At 45.0% G+C, this 16,493-nt stretch overlaps 1 protein-coding gene across 4 annotated transcripts in view; it reads right to left on the bottom strand.

Annotated features, from left to right (window-relative positions):
• Window positions 1–2,762: 2,762 nt before the first annotated feature.
• The window catches only part of SYTL4 (synaptotagmin like 4), a 37,526-nt gene continuing 23,795 nt past the window's right edge, over window positions 2,763–16,493 (bottom strand). For all 4 annotated transcript variants that reach the window (XM_087941062.1, XM_087941057.1, XM_087941059.1 and 1 more), the window contains exons 12-17: window positions 15,038–15,140; window positions 13,651–13,812; window positions 9,382–9,496; window positions 7,248–7,347; window positions 5,876–6,084; window positions 2,763–3,500 (exon numbers count right to left, since the gene is read on the bottom strand). In XM_087941062.1, the coding sequence (XP_087797188.1) occupies window positions 3,358–3,500; window positions 5,876–6,084; window positions 7,248–7,347; window positions 9,382–9,496; window positions 13,651–13,812; window positions 15,038–15,140 (832 nt within the window). In that variant the 3' untranslated portion in view covers window positions 2,763–3,357. The remainder of the gene's footprint in view (window positions 3,501–5,875; window positions 6,085–7,247; window positions 7,348–9,381; window positions 9,497–13,650; window positions 13,813–15,037; window positions 15,141–16,493) is intronic.

Here is a 16,493-nt window from a genome sequence, read left to right as displayed (position 1 = left end):
TCCCTGGTATCCTTTAATCCTCGATTAAAAGCAGTCGAGGCCAGAAGGCCACTTCAAAGAATATACATACATACATACATACATTCTTTGAACACCCTTCTTAATATATATATATATATATATATATATATATATATGGATCTTTGGTCGTTCGGGTTTTCTCCCGCGTAAGATTCGAAGTATCTAGGCAACGTTTCGATGAAGTCTCATTCATCATCTTCAGGCTTCTGTCCGGCTCTTGCTTCTCAGACTGATGTGAGATTGCAGCTGCTTCTTCCTTTTAACTGCTAGTGGGGGTGGGACAGAAAAATATCCACCCTCCTAAGAAACCCCAAAGACAAAATCGAATTAGAAAACCAAGGAGTATATGAAATCCCCTGCACTGCCTGCCCCGCCACATACATTGGACAAACGAACAGAAGAATAAGTGCACGTATTGAAGAACATAAGAACTCAATCAAAAAAGAAGAAACGACCTCCTCCCTGGTCCAACACCTCAAAACCACAGAACATGAGATTGACTTTAAAAATACCAGAACCATCGCCAAAACCGAACACTTCAACAGCAGAATAATCAGAGAAGCCATAGAGATAGAAAAACGCCCACACAGCATGAACAAACGAGATGACACCTCCCGCCTTCCAGCCATTTGGAAACCCGCCCTCATGAACAGACGAGTACCCAACATGAAAATTGACACCAGACCCACACCCATGAGAGCCACACAAGATGCCACCACCACACTTCCATGTAGAAAACAGATTCACACCCACTCAGAAGATGACACACGACCACGGACCAGAAGCCGCACTGCAGCTGCATCACTACCCACTTCAAACCCCTCCGAGCCATACACAAAGCAAACCGACACCCACTATGAAGATGCAGCATGACCACGAACTCGAAGCCAAACAGCAAGATCACAGCTCACCAACTCAAATCCCCAGCAACTAAAACTAACCTGAGCACAAACAAGCCCCCCACCTGAACAGAACACGCCTCCAGCCAATCAGAACACGGCCAACCCCCCCAACCAATCAGAACACAGCCAAACCCCCTACCAATGAGAACACACCCCCACCCAATCAGAACACAGCCAAGCCCCCACCCAATCTAGTCCCACCCCCACTAGCAGTTAAAAGGAAGAAGCAGCTGCAATCTCACATCAGTCTGAGAAGCAAGAGCCGGACAGAAGCCTGAAGATGATGAATGAGACTTCATCGAAACGTTGCCTAGATACTTGAATCTTACGCGGGAGAAAACCCGAACGACCAAAGATCCACATACAAATACCCTGAGAACCTCAGAAAACAAATATATATATATATATATATATATATATATATATATATATATATATATATATATATATATATATATATATATATATATTATATATATAATGTGTGTGTGTGTGTAGAAGGGTGGGTGTGTGTTCCTACAAGCTTCCTGAAAGGAAAGCAACCCTGAACTGTCCTTTGGAAGGACAGATCCTGAAGCTGAAGCCCAAATACTTTGGCCACCAAATGAGAAGAGAGGACTTCTTGGAAAAGACCCAGACTTTGGGAAAGATGAAAGAAGGAAGGAGAAAGAGATGGCAGAGGATGAGATGGTTACATAAAAGTGTCATTGATGCAATGGATGTAAATTTTGGGTGAATTCTGGAAGACAGGAGGATGGTGTGTGGGTGGGTGTGTGCATGGGTGACATGCCGCGGTCCATGGGGTTGCAAAGAGTTGGGCACGACTTAGCAATTGAATTCAGAAACAACAGCAGATAGTTGAAGGCTGATATAAGATCATAAACAAAACCCAGTGTCATGCCCTGTTGGAGTCTGAATCCGAGGAGGAAGGCGAACAGCCACCAAAGAATGGGAGTGTGGCTCCATTGCCTATGGAGGAAACTGGGGAAGGGCAAAGCCAGGCTGGGCAGAGCAGTGGAGATGTAGAACAAGGGAGAGGAGGTTCAGAGGAAGACCAAGGCCCACTCCCTCTTCATCCTAGGGCACGCAGGGAGGAACAGAGAGCAACATGGGTGGCATGGCTTATGAGGGAGGAAAGGGCCCTGATTCCCTTCACAAGGCAAACCTGGGGAGGGAGTTTAAAGGAGAGGCAGATGGGAGGGACAGTTGTTGGGAACAAACGCTGAGTTTATCTCATGTTGGCTGCTGTTATCTAAGTTCCTGGCATCCTCCCAACTGGTTGGATTTACTGCTGTGTTACTTCACTTCTGGAATCCCTTATCTTGTCCCGCCGGATTTATTACCTTATTTTGCCTTGTTGGATTTATGGTTTAAAGTTTTCTGTGTGCACCGTTTGGGATTAAAATATCCACAGCCAAAGGCTGTTGCAGGTTCCTGGGAGAGTTTTTCTCCAGACCGGAACAGTGGGGCCAAAGTTGGAGCTAATAAAGGGACACCTACTGATTATCTGGCTGGGTTGCCTTTGTGCCATGCCCTGGGTCATCACATCCAACTAGATCAGATTGAAGATCTAATATTTTCCAAGAGAAGAGTAAAACCTTCCTTGAGGCTGCTTCCTAAAACCAGGATTAAGACAACTGCTATTTCTGGTAACGGAGACAGTAGTCATTGGGATGTATTTGTTATCCATTCTTTTACCCCCGCCTCCTGTTTAAAACCATCTGTTTAATACATTCTTTTCTTTCTTGGATCCTTCTCTACTATTCCCCTTCAGTAGATAGTCCCAGATTTGGGCATCATACAAGAAAAACAGACTCCTTGCCGTGTCTTTCCTTTATATTCATGTAATTTTAGACATCCTTCTTTCCCCCACTTCCAGCACTGTAAGCGGAAAAAAAAAAATACGTGGATGAATGTGATTGGTTCCTTTCTGCTGCTTTCTGATTTACAGCCGACTTTGAGATGCAAACTTTCGGGACCCTAACAGGGTTTCAAGGTCAGATGAATTCCTGCAACTTCTGCAGGATAGATTTGAACTTTATTTCAATGACCCTTTCCTGCTGACAAGAGAGAGCAGGCAGCGGTGACATTTAAAACCGGATGTAAGAATATAGCCTACGCCCAAAGGGCTTTTTAAAAAACAACAACAAGGACAGCACAGAAAAGGGAGCAGGAAGGAGAAGTGAAGAGCAGGAAAATAAATTTCTTTTAAAGGCACTCTGAGATGCCGGGAATTGCTCGAGCACCGACCACATTGCAACAACTAAGAACTTCCAAAATAAAAAGGCTGAAGAAAAAGAAAATATTCCCTTCTTTAGAAGGAGCCTGTGCTACAGGAACTGGAAAGTGTTGGGGTCAACTCTCCAGATACCTGTCTCTTCTTCTTTTTTTTAACCCTCAGATTTTTGATTTGTCCAAGCAAGGAGGGACAAAATTATGGCTTCGTCTTGATCATGGTGGCCCGAAGAGGGAGGGTCCCTTCTGCCCAGGATCCCGGGTACTGGCGCATTTTCTGCCACAGGTTTATCTCCTCACCTGTGGAATCCATCCAGTCCACTGCCTGGCCGTTACTCATTCCTGCAGAAAGCGAAAGGAAGGGTAAAAGAGGAGAATAGGGATGCTGAACAGATAGAAGGACTGAGGGGGGTTATTATTCAAAAAGAACGTCTCTTTTTTTATATAATATGAAGGATTCTTATTTCTCAAATCAATGAGAAACAAAAAAATGGACAAGGGGTGACACGATAGCAGTATTCCAGTCTTTGAGGGGCTGCCACAAAGAAGAGGGGGGGTCAAATTATTCTCCAAAGAGGGCAAGACAAGAAGCAATGGGTGGAAACTAATCAAGGAGAGAAGCGACCTGGAAATAACGAGAAACATCTAAACAGTGAGGACAATTAATCGGTGGAACAGCCTGCCACCGGAAGTTGTAGGTGCTTCATCACTGGAGGCTTTTAAGAGGAGACTGGACGGCCACTTGTCTGAAATGATATAGAATCTCCTGCTTGAGGAGGGGGGCTGGACTAGAAGATCTCCAAGGTCCCTTCCAGCTCTATTCTGATTGGCTGACTGAGAGAAATCAGTACTTATAGTACAGGTATCGTCACATGGCTTGTAAGTGAATCTGGATTCCCCATGGACTTATCAGGTGATCACATGACCCTGGCATAAATACACGTGACCAAGGGGACGCTCTGCAACGATCAGGTGAAAAAAATGGTCACATGTCACTTTTTTCGATGATGTCGCCACTTCGAATGGTCCCTAAATGAATGGTTGTAAACCGAGGACTATCTACACATACACAGACAAGCATCCCTTCAGCCTGAAACTCGGGGGGGAGGGGGGAACCCCTGATCCACTGCAAAGCATCCAAGAGGTCCAACATAGCATATGGATGGAGGCGGCGGTGGGCTTCAGACCCTCACCCTGCCCGGTTGCTGGGTGGGTGTGGCCATGGTGGGCGTGGTCTAGTCGGTCCGGGGGATTTTACCCTCCCGGGCTCCGGAGGCTTTCCTCAAGCCTCCGGAGCCGGGAGGTAAAAATCCCCTGGGCCGAAAATGGCTTCCCCGGGCTCTGGAAGCTCTTTGGAAGCTGGAAACGGGCCCCTTTCTGGCCTTGCTGAACTTGCCGGAGGCCCCTCCCTGAGACTCCGCGCGCCCCCTGCACTTACCTGCATCCAAAACGGGCTGCGTGGGGGCTCCTGGGCGGGGCCAGCCAGGAGTGGGATTTGGGGGGGGTGATTTTTGAGTGTCCACGATCATGTTAAGGAGCACGATAGTGAGATGACGAGGAGTGTTGTGTGCAGGGGTGGGCTTCCAACATTTTAGCAACGGGTGGGCGTGGCCATGGGGGTTCCTGAACTTGCAGGAGGCCCGTTTTTGGCCCTCCCCGAGCCTCTGCACTCATCCTGCACTTCCCTGCATCCAACACAGGCCGCGTGGGGGCTCCTAAGAGGGGAGGAGTGGAGAGAGGTGGACGGGCCAAGCCAGGAGTGGGATTTTTTTTGGGGCGCGTTCTTTGAACTGCACAAAATCTTAGCTAGGGCCTCCCCACTGGATGAAGGTACTGAACTGGCACCAAGGAGACCTGAGCTCCATTCCGCTCTCGGGCTAGAAGAGCCCAGCTCATAACACTGTGGTGTGGCAGAGAAGAAAAACAATGGGAGAAGGGACCTTATTGACATTAGGCAGGATACCAACGTAGCCAAAAAAAGTGACGCCAATACGCCTAAAATTCCATCCTAGGTCCGCCAGAGCTCTCAAATTCATGCCCATTTCTTTTTAAAGTGCCCAGATTGCAGATTAACAGAGTTGGAAGGGGGCTTGTAGGTCATCTAGTCCAACCCCACGCCCAAGCAGCAGACCCTACACCATTTCTGACAGATGGCAGTTCAATCCCTTCTTGAAAGCTTCCACGGATGAAGCTCCCACAACTTCTGAAGGCAAGCTACTATTCTCACTGTCTCTCCTTATTTGAACCTCTCCTTGTTCAGTATTCATCCATTGTTCCTTGTCTGGCCTTCAGGTGCTTTGGAAAATAGCTTGACCCCTTCCTCCTCTCTATGGCAGCCCCTCAAATATTGGAAGACTGCTATCCTGTCTCCCCTGGTCCTTCTCTTCACTAGACTAGCCATAACCAGTTCCTGCAACTGTTCTTCATATGTTTTAGCCTCCAGTCCCCTAATCATCCTGGTTGCTCTTCTCTGCACTGTCTCAACATCTTTTTTACATCGTGGTGACCAAAACTGGATACAGTATTCCGGGTATGGCCTTACTAAGGCTTTATAGAGTGGTATTAGTATCTCACTTATCTTGATTATATCCCTCTGTTAATGCCACTTAGGATTGCATTGGCTTTTTTGGCTGCTGCTGCCGTCAAATTCGAGACCTTTGTAATTCAAGATGTCTATAAGACTTGTAGAACCTCAACAGGTCCTTTTGCTTTCTCACCATTGCCAACTCCAAGCCGGACGCCGCCCAAGAAATCATTGCTGGACAAAGGCTCTCGGTCCCACACTGTTAGTTCCAGGCAGATGTGGGACAACTGTTCTGCAAAGATGTTATTGTAGACCAACGTGTGATTGTAGTGCGGGTTCAGACTCTTCTTCACCACGGGGGTTTTCTTCTTCGTAGCCCTGTTCTTCAGAGGGAGCAAACACCTGCAGGCAGGAAGGAGTCAAGGCTCATTCGTGAAAGAGGCTCTTAAAACTTGCCAAAACTAGTTGACCCAGAACCATGGGGCAGAACAGAATGGATCTTCTTGAGAAGTTCTGCTCTACCAACAACGCATCGATAGTCCTTAAGACCCTGCAGAGAAACTTCTCAATGGTCAGAACAGCCTACAACACAGTCCTTTCAACAGTTCCAAGAAGGCTCCACACCCATTTGCACAACTCCGGTGACCCTGAGGACCCAGATAAACCTCCAAATGGCCTCAACCACCCTCCAAAAGGATGCAAATGTCAGCTGTCTGCAAGGAATATAAATCCTTCCATTCTCCGCTATCCAGTCAGAGCTGAAGAAGCTTCTTGGATGAGAAGCAAAATGTCTTCAAAAGAAAAAAAAAACAAGAAAGTTGGGTTGCCTCCTGAAAAAGCACCTTTGGGACAACCACGACCTGGATGACTGACAATCTCTACAGACTTTTAGCTATACAATTTGGGATGGAAACCTTGGAATGGTGTTGTAGTAGGAATGGATTTCCAGAGGGAAAAAAATTGCAGACTACAGGAACCAGGAGCACCACTCAGCTGACCCTGAAGACACAGATAAACCTCCAAGTGGCCTCAACGACCCTCTAAAAGGATGCAAAAGACCAGCTGTCTCCAAGGACTATATAAATCCTTCCATTCCTCACTATCCTGTCAGAGCTGAAGAAGCTTCTTGGATGAGAAGCGAAACGTCTTCAAAAGAAAAACCCAGAAAGTCTAGTTGCCTCCTGAAAAAAGCACCTTTGGGACTCAGAACAGGATATTTTCCATGACTTGTTCATCTACCTTTTTTTACTTTGCAAAAAAAAAGCAAAGTAAAAGCAGTACAAAGAAACTATCTGCATATTTTGTGTAAGGTCACAGTGCTGGTGTGTGCCTTTTTGTTAAAACAGGAATCATATTTTGTTTTCCATTCAATATTCCAGCGTTTACACAGCCTGGAGCCAAGGACATTCATTCAACGTTTGAATACGTGCAGTGCCAGCCGTGACAGTTATGTAACTTACATCCAGGCACCCACTAAACACAGGTCAATGTTGAGGACAACCGTTCCAATCTATCCACTTCCTTTCTACTTAAGCACTTGTTTAACGGCCTCTTCCATTGCTCACCCTTTGACAAAGCTGTCCGACGTCCCGCCGGATTTGGCCGCAGTCAAGTTCTTGGCTTCTTTGATCCAGACCTGAAGTTCACCGCCTTCTTCCTTTTTGCCTAACGAAAGACCTTGGTGAGAAGGGTGACTAGCAACAAGCCCAAAATAAAAAACATCCAAAAAACAGTTTCCTTGAACCGGAGGAGTATTTGCACATGTCAGGCCCCTTCGATCCCCTATCGGGACGTTGCCATTCTGGCGGGCAGGAGGGCCCTTGGATAATCCTTTACAATATTTTTTTCCTGCTTCTAGTCTTCCTGTCACTTTGATGTACCTGCTTGGGAAAGAGAGGGGACCAGTGGTGGGATTCAAAAAAATTTACTACTGGTTCTGTGGGCCTGGTTTTGTAGGCATGGCAGGGGATGGACACTGCAAAATCCCCGCTCCCTCCCCACCCCAGTAACCTGCTTTTCAGCTCCGTTCTCCTATGCAGGGGAACAAAAGAAGACCCAGCCGATCAACTGGGACTCAGGAGGCAGAGAATAGATGGGGTTGGCAGGGCCAGTCAGAGGTGGCATTTGCCGGTTCTCCGAACTACTCAAAATTTCTGCTACCAGTTCTTCAAAACTGGTCAGAACCTACTGAATGACACCTCTGCCTGGGACCATCTGTTTTATCTCAGCTCCGAACGAACGGGAAGAGATCGGCATCTGAGAACAACTTCTTATCACCCTTCTCCATTCGAGTTCTCACAACAACTTCGCACCTGTGGATCAGCTCGCCCTTCGGACTGGACCACTGCGGAAGGGTTTTCTGCAAGGTTTAATCTTAACGGTTCCGAGCAGGAATTTCAGATCCTGCCTTGCTTTTTTTTCCGTCGCTATCACTTTCTCTCGATGAAAGTTTCTTTTGAAATGACACCCGTTTCAATTGTTCTGCTTTCCTGACAGGTCCTTACATTAGGCAGGATTACGCCATGGCTCCAAAATGGCCGCTCGCTTTGGCTTCGTAAAAACATTTGAAGACATTTAATGTGACAGGAAGACCAGAAACAGGGAAAGGGGAAAAGTTGTAAAGGACCATTCAGCCCCCTCCTCCCACCCCCGACTGGATCTAAGGGACATCACAACACGCCTAACAAGCCACAAATCCTGGGCGCCCCCCCCTTTTTTTGAACTATTACCATCTGGCAGATGGTACAGAATAATAAAAACAAGGACAAATAGGCTAAAAAACAGCTTCTAACCCAGGGCAGTAACTCTGTTGAATTCTGCTGTATAGTGCAGTGGTGGCTAACCTTTTTGGGCTTCTGTGCCAAAAATTGTGTGTACTTGCACTTGTGTGTGTGTGTGTGTGTGTGTGTGTGTGTACTTGCACCCAGATAGCAATGCGCGCGCGCCCTGCCACCCCCTGCACATGCATATGCAATCCCCCATCCCCTTACCTGCACTGCGCCTCCCAGCTGATTTTCGGCCTGTTTGAGGCCTTTTTCGGCCTCCCAGGCTCAGGGAAACCCTCTGCAGCCAGAAAAATAGGCCCGTTTCGTCCCTTCTGGTATTTCCGGAAACCCAGGAAGTGATGAAACGGGCCTATTTTTTCAAGCTGCAGAGGGTTTCCTCAAGCCTGGGAGGCCGAAAAAGGTCTCAAATCGCCCCAAAATCAGCTGGGAGGCGCACGCATGTGCAGTGCAGGTAAGTTTGCCTGCGGCTCATGTGCCAGCACAAATGGCTCTGCGTGCCACCTGTGGCATGTGTGCCATAGGTTCACCATCACTGGGATAGTGCAATATTAATGCAATATCAGGGGTTTTCAATTCAGTGGTACAGAATGCGAAGGAGGTGTGTTTGTTGTTGCATTTTTACAGTTATAATGTACACGGAAGATGGCATTTAATTTTGTTGTATGAGGTGCAATGACAACGAAGTAAACTTAGCTAAACTAAACCATAAGATCGGAAAGCCAAGCAACCTCTCTTCCGCCACCAAATAGGTCAAGCTTTCTCCATCTCAGGGAAAAAGAAAAGCTTTGTTGTTTGAACATCTGGAGCTAATGAGAAACAAAGCCTCTGGGCCTATGCAGTAGATCGGGTTTGTTTGTTTGTTTTTCCGTGGTTTCATCCCAAGAAAAGCTGTTTAAATATTCTGAGCCCTCACCTTTCTTCCCGTTTCCTGCACCGAGATGTTTAGCTGGTGGGATGAACTTCAAGGACACCACTAAGTCGCCTTTGTACTGAGAAGGAGAAGAAGAAGAAGAAGCTTCTCCAAGGTTCTAGAAGAGAAAAAGGTCAAAGCCACGGATTAATCGCGCCCCGAGCAATTCCTGGAGGTGGGGTTATTGCAACCAATGTTGCACTGCCAGGATTTATGCCTGAAAGGAAAGATACGTGTGAAACGGGGCAAGGGGGAAATTACAGCTAGTCCTCGAACTTGCAACGGTTCATTTAGTGACCAAAGTTGCAACGGCACTGGAAAAAGAGACATGGAGGACCATTTTTTTACATGATCATCGCAACATCCCCATGGTCACGTAATCAAAATTCGGATGCCTGGCAACTGACTCATATTTATGAGTGTCCTGGGATGAAGTGATCCCCTTTTGCAATCTTCTGACAAGCCCAATTCACTTCACAATCATGTTATTCACTTAACAACAGAAGCGATTCACTTAAAAACCGTGGCTAGAAAGGTGGTAAAATAGGGACGAAACTCACTTAACAAATGTCTCACTTAACAACATAAACGTTGCGCTCTGTTTGTAGTCGTAAATCAAGCACTACCTGTATTCAGAAGCGGAGCTAAACGGGAGATGAGGGGGAGATGAATTGCAAAGGAATTGCAAAGGATTATAAATGCTGAGTTTAAAAAAAAAAGGAAAGGCAAGGAAGGAATTAGTCAGAGTATAAATATTGAATTTAGAAACGGAAGGAAGGAATTATTCAGAATATATATGCAAGGAATTCTGGTTCTTCAGGGCCAACACCATCATTGGCAGAGTGACCTACGCAAACAAAACATACAGAAAATGTCTAGGACCGAACAAACCCTGATTCAAAAATCCTCAGAGTGGGACATAAATGCCTCATTATGTGACTAGTACTTTGAAATCAGACACCAAGTTGGTTGAAGCTCTACTGTCATGCCCCTGTCGGAGTCTGAATCCGAGGAGGAAGATGAACAGCTGACAGGGAGTGGGAGTGTGGCTCCATTGGCTATGGAGGAAACTGGGGAAGGGCAAAGTCCGTCTGGGTAGAGCAGGGAAGAGGTAGAACAAAGGAGAGGGAGTTCAGAGGAAGACCCAGGCCCACTCCCTCTTCATCCTAGGGCATGCAGGGAAGAACGGAGAAGAGAGCAACGTGGGTTGTGTGGCTTATGAGAGAGGAAAGGGCCCTGATTCCCTTCATTAGCCACAGCTGGGAATGAGAGTTTAAAAGAGATGCATGCTGAGTGCGGCAGTTGCTAGAGCAAATGTGACTTTATCTTGTGTGGACTTTGCTTATCTGTGTTCCTGGCGTCTTCCCAACCATATTGAATTATTGCCATGCCTTCACATCTGGAATTCTTGCTCCTGCCCTGCTGGATTAATTACTTCATCTTGCCTTGATTGGACTTATAGTTACAGTTTTTGTTGACCACGTTTTGGACTTGATCCTCTGCAGTCAAAGGCTGTTCCTGGGAGAGTTTTTCTCCAGCCAGAAGGTAACCAAGACATTGGGGGCAAAGTTGGAGCTCATAAAGGGACTCCTACTGATTATCTGACTGCGTTGCCTTTGTGCCACGCCCTTTGGGTCATCACGCTCTACTATGATTATTTTCTGGCATCATAGAAGAAAACAATCATAGTAGAGTTTCAAGCAATGTGGTGTCCAACTTCAAAATTCTAATCCCGTAATGCGTAGGCCAGATGGGGCTGATCGAATACATAAACTCCAGGCTCACATTATCCTAAAACATAGATGTGGCCATGACTTGTTAACTAAACCACATTTTACTAAGCTATAAGCTACCCATTACAAACAGGAGTAGCCAAGTTAGTACAGCGAACCAAGCAACACTGTGATGACCCACAGTGGGGGATACAAAAGCAACAAAGTCACAAAAACAGGAGAAGTCCCTTTAATTCCTTCAGCTTGGCTTCAAAGGTCCAATTATCCTTGACTGGAGAGAAAACTCCCCCACAAACATTTGCGAACTCAAAATACATATAAATTATAAATAGGAAAAAACAACACAAACCACACTGAAGCAATTAATGAGACAAGGCAGGATAAGACGTCCACAGATTGAAATACACACACTGGGAAGGATATTGAAATACACATACTGGGAAGGACGCCAAAACTCACAAACAAGAATGACAAACGAGAAATATTTTCAGCTTTGCTTCCAGCATTGGCCCATGCGCAGTTTGTCCTTTGAAACAGTCCTCACAGCTGCAGCCCATGAAGGGGATCAAGGCCCTTTCCTCCATGGTGGACCACACGATTCATGTTTCTCCCTTATCCGCTCTTCCCTGCGTGCCCTAGGATGAAGAGGGGATGGCCCTGGGTCTTCCTCTGAATGTCCGGCCGGCCTGTGCCCCTTCCCTGGTTTCCTCCACATCCACACTCCCACTCTCTGTAGGCTGTTCCTCCTCTCCCTTGGAGTCAGATTCTAACAGGGGCATGACAAACACTCCAATATAGATTGCAATGACTTAATGCATGAGCCCAAGTTGTTTGTTGGACAGAGGCCCACAGAAATAAACAAAGATTATTATACGAAATGCTTCTTGGTAGCACCAGAGATCCGAGACAACATTATTCCCCCGCTGTTATTTGCTACTTTTCAAACAAATGTAATCCATTTCCCCTGTGTGTTTGTTTGCATTATATAACTTAGGTTATAACTGTATCTCCCTGCAGATTTTTATATAGTTCAGGCAAAGAGGACAAAAAAGGGAAGAAAGAAAATAACCAAGTTTAAAACACACTGGTTGCAATTAGATTTTTTAAGGCCCCAAAATTTCTCGTTTGAATTTAGAATCGTAGCACGAAGCCGGTCTCTGCAGCGACAAAACTGGTTTGGCTGCAAAAGGCTCGTACCTAATGATCAGAAAAACAAGTCGAAGCATTATTCAAACCGGTCTTTCCCGTCCAATTATTCAAACGACTGGACGGAAGTTGGCACTTTCAGATGAACACTAAGTAAAACTAAGTAGAGTAAATGAGTACCATAACTGCAGTCAAATGAGCTTCCTCACTAAACCAAAGCAACTGTACTCAACACCCTGGATGCGTCATCCTCAAGAGGACTTTACTAATGCCCATTTAAGCAGAAAGAAGAAATATCAGTTCTGTGTCCTTTCCTTAGAATGTACACCACATTCCCGGCTTCACCTAATGTACTTTTAAAAAGATGCTCAGAATTACTAACACATTAAGTGGGAGGCTAATGGCAAAATTGGTTTTACTGGTTTTTGGTTTTGTTTTTTTACTTTTTATGTTTTAGCTTAACTGTATGCCACCCAGAGTTATCCTAGAATCCTAGCTGGAATTGGGTATGTCTAGTTCAATGAAAAGAAGGACTAGGGGTGACATGATAGCAGTGGTCCAACATCTCAGGGGCTTCCCCAAAGAAGAGGGAGTCAAGCTATTATCTAAAGCACCTGAATGCAACACGAGAAAAAAATGGGTAGAAACTAACCAAGGAGAGAAGCGACCTAGAACTAAGGAGGAATTTCCTGACAGTGAGAACAATTAACCAGTGGAACAACTTGCCTCCAGAAGTTGTGAATGCTCCAACACTGGAAGTTTTTAAGAAAAGACTGGACAACCATTTGTCTGAAATGGTGTAGGGTTTCCTGCCTAAGCAGGGGGGTTGGACTAGAAGACCTCCAAGGTCCCTTCCAACTCTGTTATTCTATTCTATTCTATTCATCTGTATTCTATTCCATTTTTTATTCTATTTTTTATTCTATTCCATGTTGTATTCATTCTACTCTTTTCTTAATCCTTTTGCTATTCCTTATGATGGGCAGCCAATAAATTTAATAAATAAATAAAACACCAGCCTTCACCATCACCATTAGTTCTGAGAACCAGGTGATGGCTACTTGTGTGTCCATAAATCCAGAAAAAAAGAAAAAATCTGGAGAGACTAAAATACGCTTGAGAAACTCATACATTTGTCTAATGGGAAACTCTGGAATTGGCCGTGCCTCTCACGGCTGCCATTTTGTGAGAGCACCAGGCATACCTTCTCAAAATCCCACAATGTGCCCTAAAAGGTTGTGAAGGCTGCTAAAGTTGTTGTTGGTCAATTTTCTACATCTTAAGAGAGCTAGCAACTTTGAAAACCCGTTGCATGAATATCTTCCAGGAACATACCCAAGACCTACATTACTTTTGACAACAAAGGATAGGAACTGTGACAGACTCGACTGACCTTTCCATGTAGGGGAAGACACTCTTCCAAATGGCTGTCGAAGTTCCAGGCATCCATAGGGATGTCCACCTCTCCCAAGAAGTGATTCCGTCCAAAGCGGTCATGATGCCAAACGGAGAATTGTAAAGTTCTGGTCAACAGAAGAGACTTCTGGATCTCATACTGTGACAAGAGGAAACAAGAGAACAGTTTTCACCAGCAGCATCTCAAAAAATGTGAGCCTCTTTTTGAAAGCTAGTCAAAATGCTAACTTGGAAACAAGCTTGTGTCAACTCATAAAATATTTTTATGGTCCTTTTAGAGTGGCCAACAGAAAGGAGAAGAGCAACGTGGAAGCTTGCAACCAAAAGTGCAATCCATAAATAATTTTTCAAAGATAGTAACAAGGTGACTGAAGTTTCTATGATTGATGATTTTTGGCTATGGATGTGTCCCATTGGAGAATATGAATTATGATACACCCAGGGGATGGGGGGAATACCAGGGTCAAGGATGACAGTGAATTGTGTGTGTCAGAGTCGGCTACACCCAGGCAGTGCCAGACATGTTAACTCCCAATAAATCCTTTTTAAGTTTTGGAAGTTTGGCTCGAGACTCATGATTTAAATGGGGGTAACTGCCGGAATCCTGACAGCTTGTCTTCATCACGAGGCAAGCGACACATATCTCTGCCTATATTATTGTCCTCTAAATATCGTTGGATTACCAATCTTGGCATCCCAAGCCCTTGACTCGTTAAAGGTGATGGGTTTTGCAGTCCGTGGGTTCTGCATACATTATATTAAGCTGGAGTTGGTTTAAGAATGATTTGTTTGGCAAAATGTTATCAGCTGGGATGCTGAGCAATACACAAGGCACGTGGGTGGTTTGTTAACTATTGATACGTGCAATAAGTTAAACGAAGCCAAAGAAACCACATTATGACTAACGTTTTGTGTGACTCCGGTCCCAGATTTTCATTAATGGGCATAAATACTGTTACAATCCCTATATCAGCACATACTGTGCTGGAAAAATATTCCCCTTCCTTTACAACCAGAAAGCCCTGGCCCAATTCCATGTAGTCCACACAGCTGGACCAACACAAAGCACATGTCAGACAGTTCCATAATAGTACATTTTGTGAAACATAATTCTGCTGTGACTAATCATAATCCTGTATTTTCCCACAAACTGACAATCCTTCCATCTCTTAAGTCCCAAGAGTCCATCTGGTTCTTCACTAGCAAAACTGAAACAGGGAAGGGAAGGGAAGGGAAGGGAAGGGAAGGGAAGGGAAAGAAAGGAAAGGAAAGGAAAGGAAAGGAAAGGAAAGGAAAGGAAAGGAAAGGAAAGGAAAGGAAAGGAAAGGAAAGGAAGTCTAACAAACATACATACACAAACGAACCTTTAGCAACTCATTGTAAAGGGGATTGATGGTGTTACGTTTGATGGTAGTTTTTCGCTTGCCTTGACGAGATTTGTCTGGCAAAAGGTATGTCTTCACGTATCTGCAAGAGACCAGGAGAAAAAGATTCAGACTCAATCTAACATCTCCCAGTAGTTTATTATTTACTAGCTCTGTACCCGTGCTTTGCTATGAAACTATGTTGTCGGGCTTAGTTTTTGGGGAGGAAAATAAGAGTGGGGGAGGGAATTCAGCCTCTGCCTACCAGCATCCATCAGTATTCATCTGGCTAGCGTCCTATTAGTGTACGAGAGAGATGAGGGCTGTTTGGAAACTGAAACAGTATCTGCTGTGCGAGCAAGGAGACAGCAAGGAGCCTGGGCGTGGCTTAGCTCAACTGTTCTGTACTAAACCTGGTTGCTGCTGTGAAACTGAAACTCCTCTCCGTTTGTGTTCTGCATTTGGAACAGATTTCTTTTCAGGTGGGGAGGGGGAGTAGAACACCTTAGCACCAGAGCATGTTAATAGTAGTAATATAAGAAATATTAATACTCTGATGGTCATTTCGAAAAATCCTTTCTTAGTGAGCACCTAGAACACAAGAGGAACATACGTGCCAAATTTCAAGTTTGTAGGCTTTTACAGTTCTGGAAATTTTGTGATGATGCGTTAGTGGTATTTCGCTTTTAGATAGATAGATAGATAGATAGATAGATAGATAGATAGATAGATAGATAGATAGATATAGATTGATTGATTAAATTTATATGCTGCCCTTCTCATTGTCACACAACTCTGGGTGGCTTACAATCCGAATAAAATCATATTACCAAAGATGAAAACAGTAAAACAGTAACTATAACATTAATACAAAATTAATGAAGAAACAGCTAAGACAGCAGGGGGATACAATGGAGTGGAGGTAGAGTTATGTCTTTAATCCAATAACCGCCCCCAGGGGTGACACAGCCTCATTGGGGCCCCAGGCCAATTGGCATAGCCACATTTTAAGGCTCATTTTGCAGTAACACTGTGGAACACACTGCTCTGATTCACATAGCATTAGCACTAAGATTTATACACCACTTTATAGTGCTTTACAGCACTCTCTAAGCTGTTTACAGAGTCAGCCTCTTGCACTCAAACAATCTGGGTCCTCATTTTACCCACCTCGGAAGGCTGAGTCAATCTTGAGCCTGGTGAGATTCGAACTGCCAAATATCAGGCAGCCAGCAGTCAGCAGAAGTAGCCTGCAGTGCTGCACTCTAAGCACTGCACCACCGTGGCTCATAAGCCATGGTTTGATGAATATATCACAATTAGCTACATTCATCTATCATAGATAGCTTGGATCAAAAGCATGGATTACAAACGCAGCTGATTCTCACGGTACAAGAAGCGCTGACAATCCTGAGTCGCACATTGTCCAAACTTGGCTTGAAGGCTGGGCCTAAAA

Source organism: Pseudonaja textilis, chromosome 12 (genome assembly GCF_049901715.1).
Source record: "Pseudonaja textilis isolate UNSWEBS1 chromosome 12, rPseTex1.2, whole genome shotgun sequence".
NCBI classification, from domain to species: Eukaryota; Metazoa; Chordata; class Lepidosauria; order Squamata; family Elapidae; genus Pseudonaja; species Pseudonaja textilis.
This window is presented reverse-complemented; position numbering and strand designations above follow the sequence as displayed.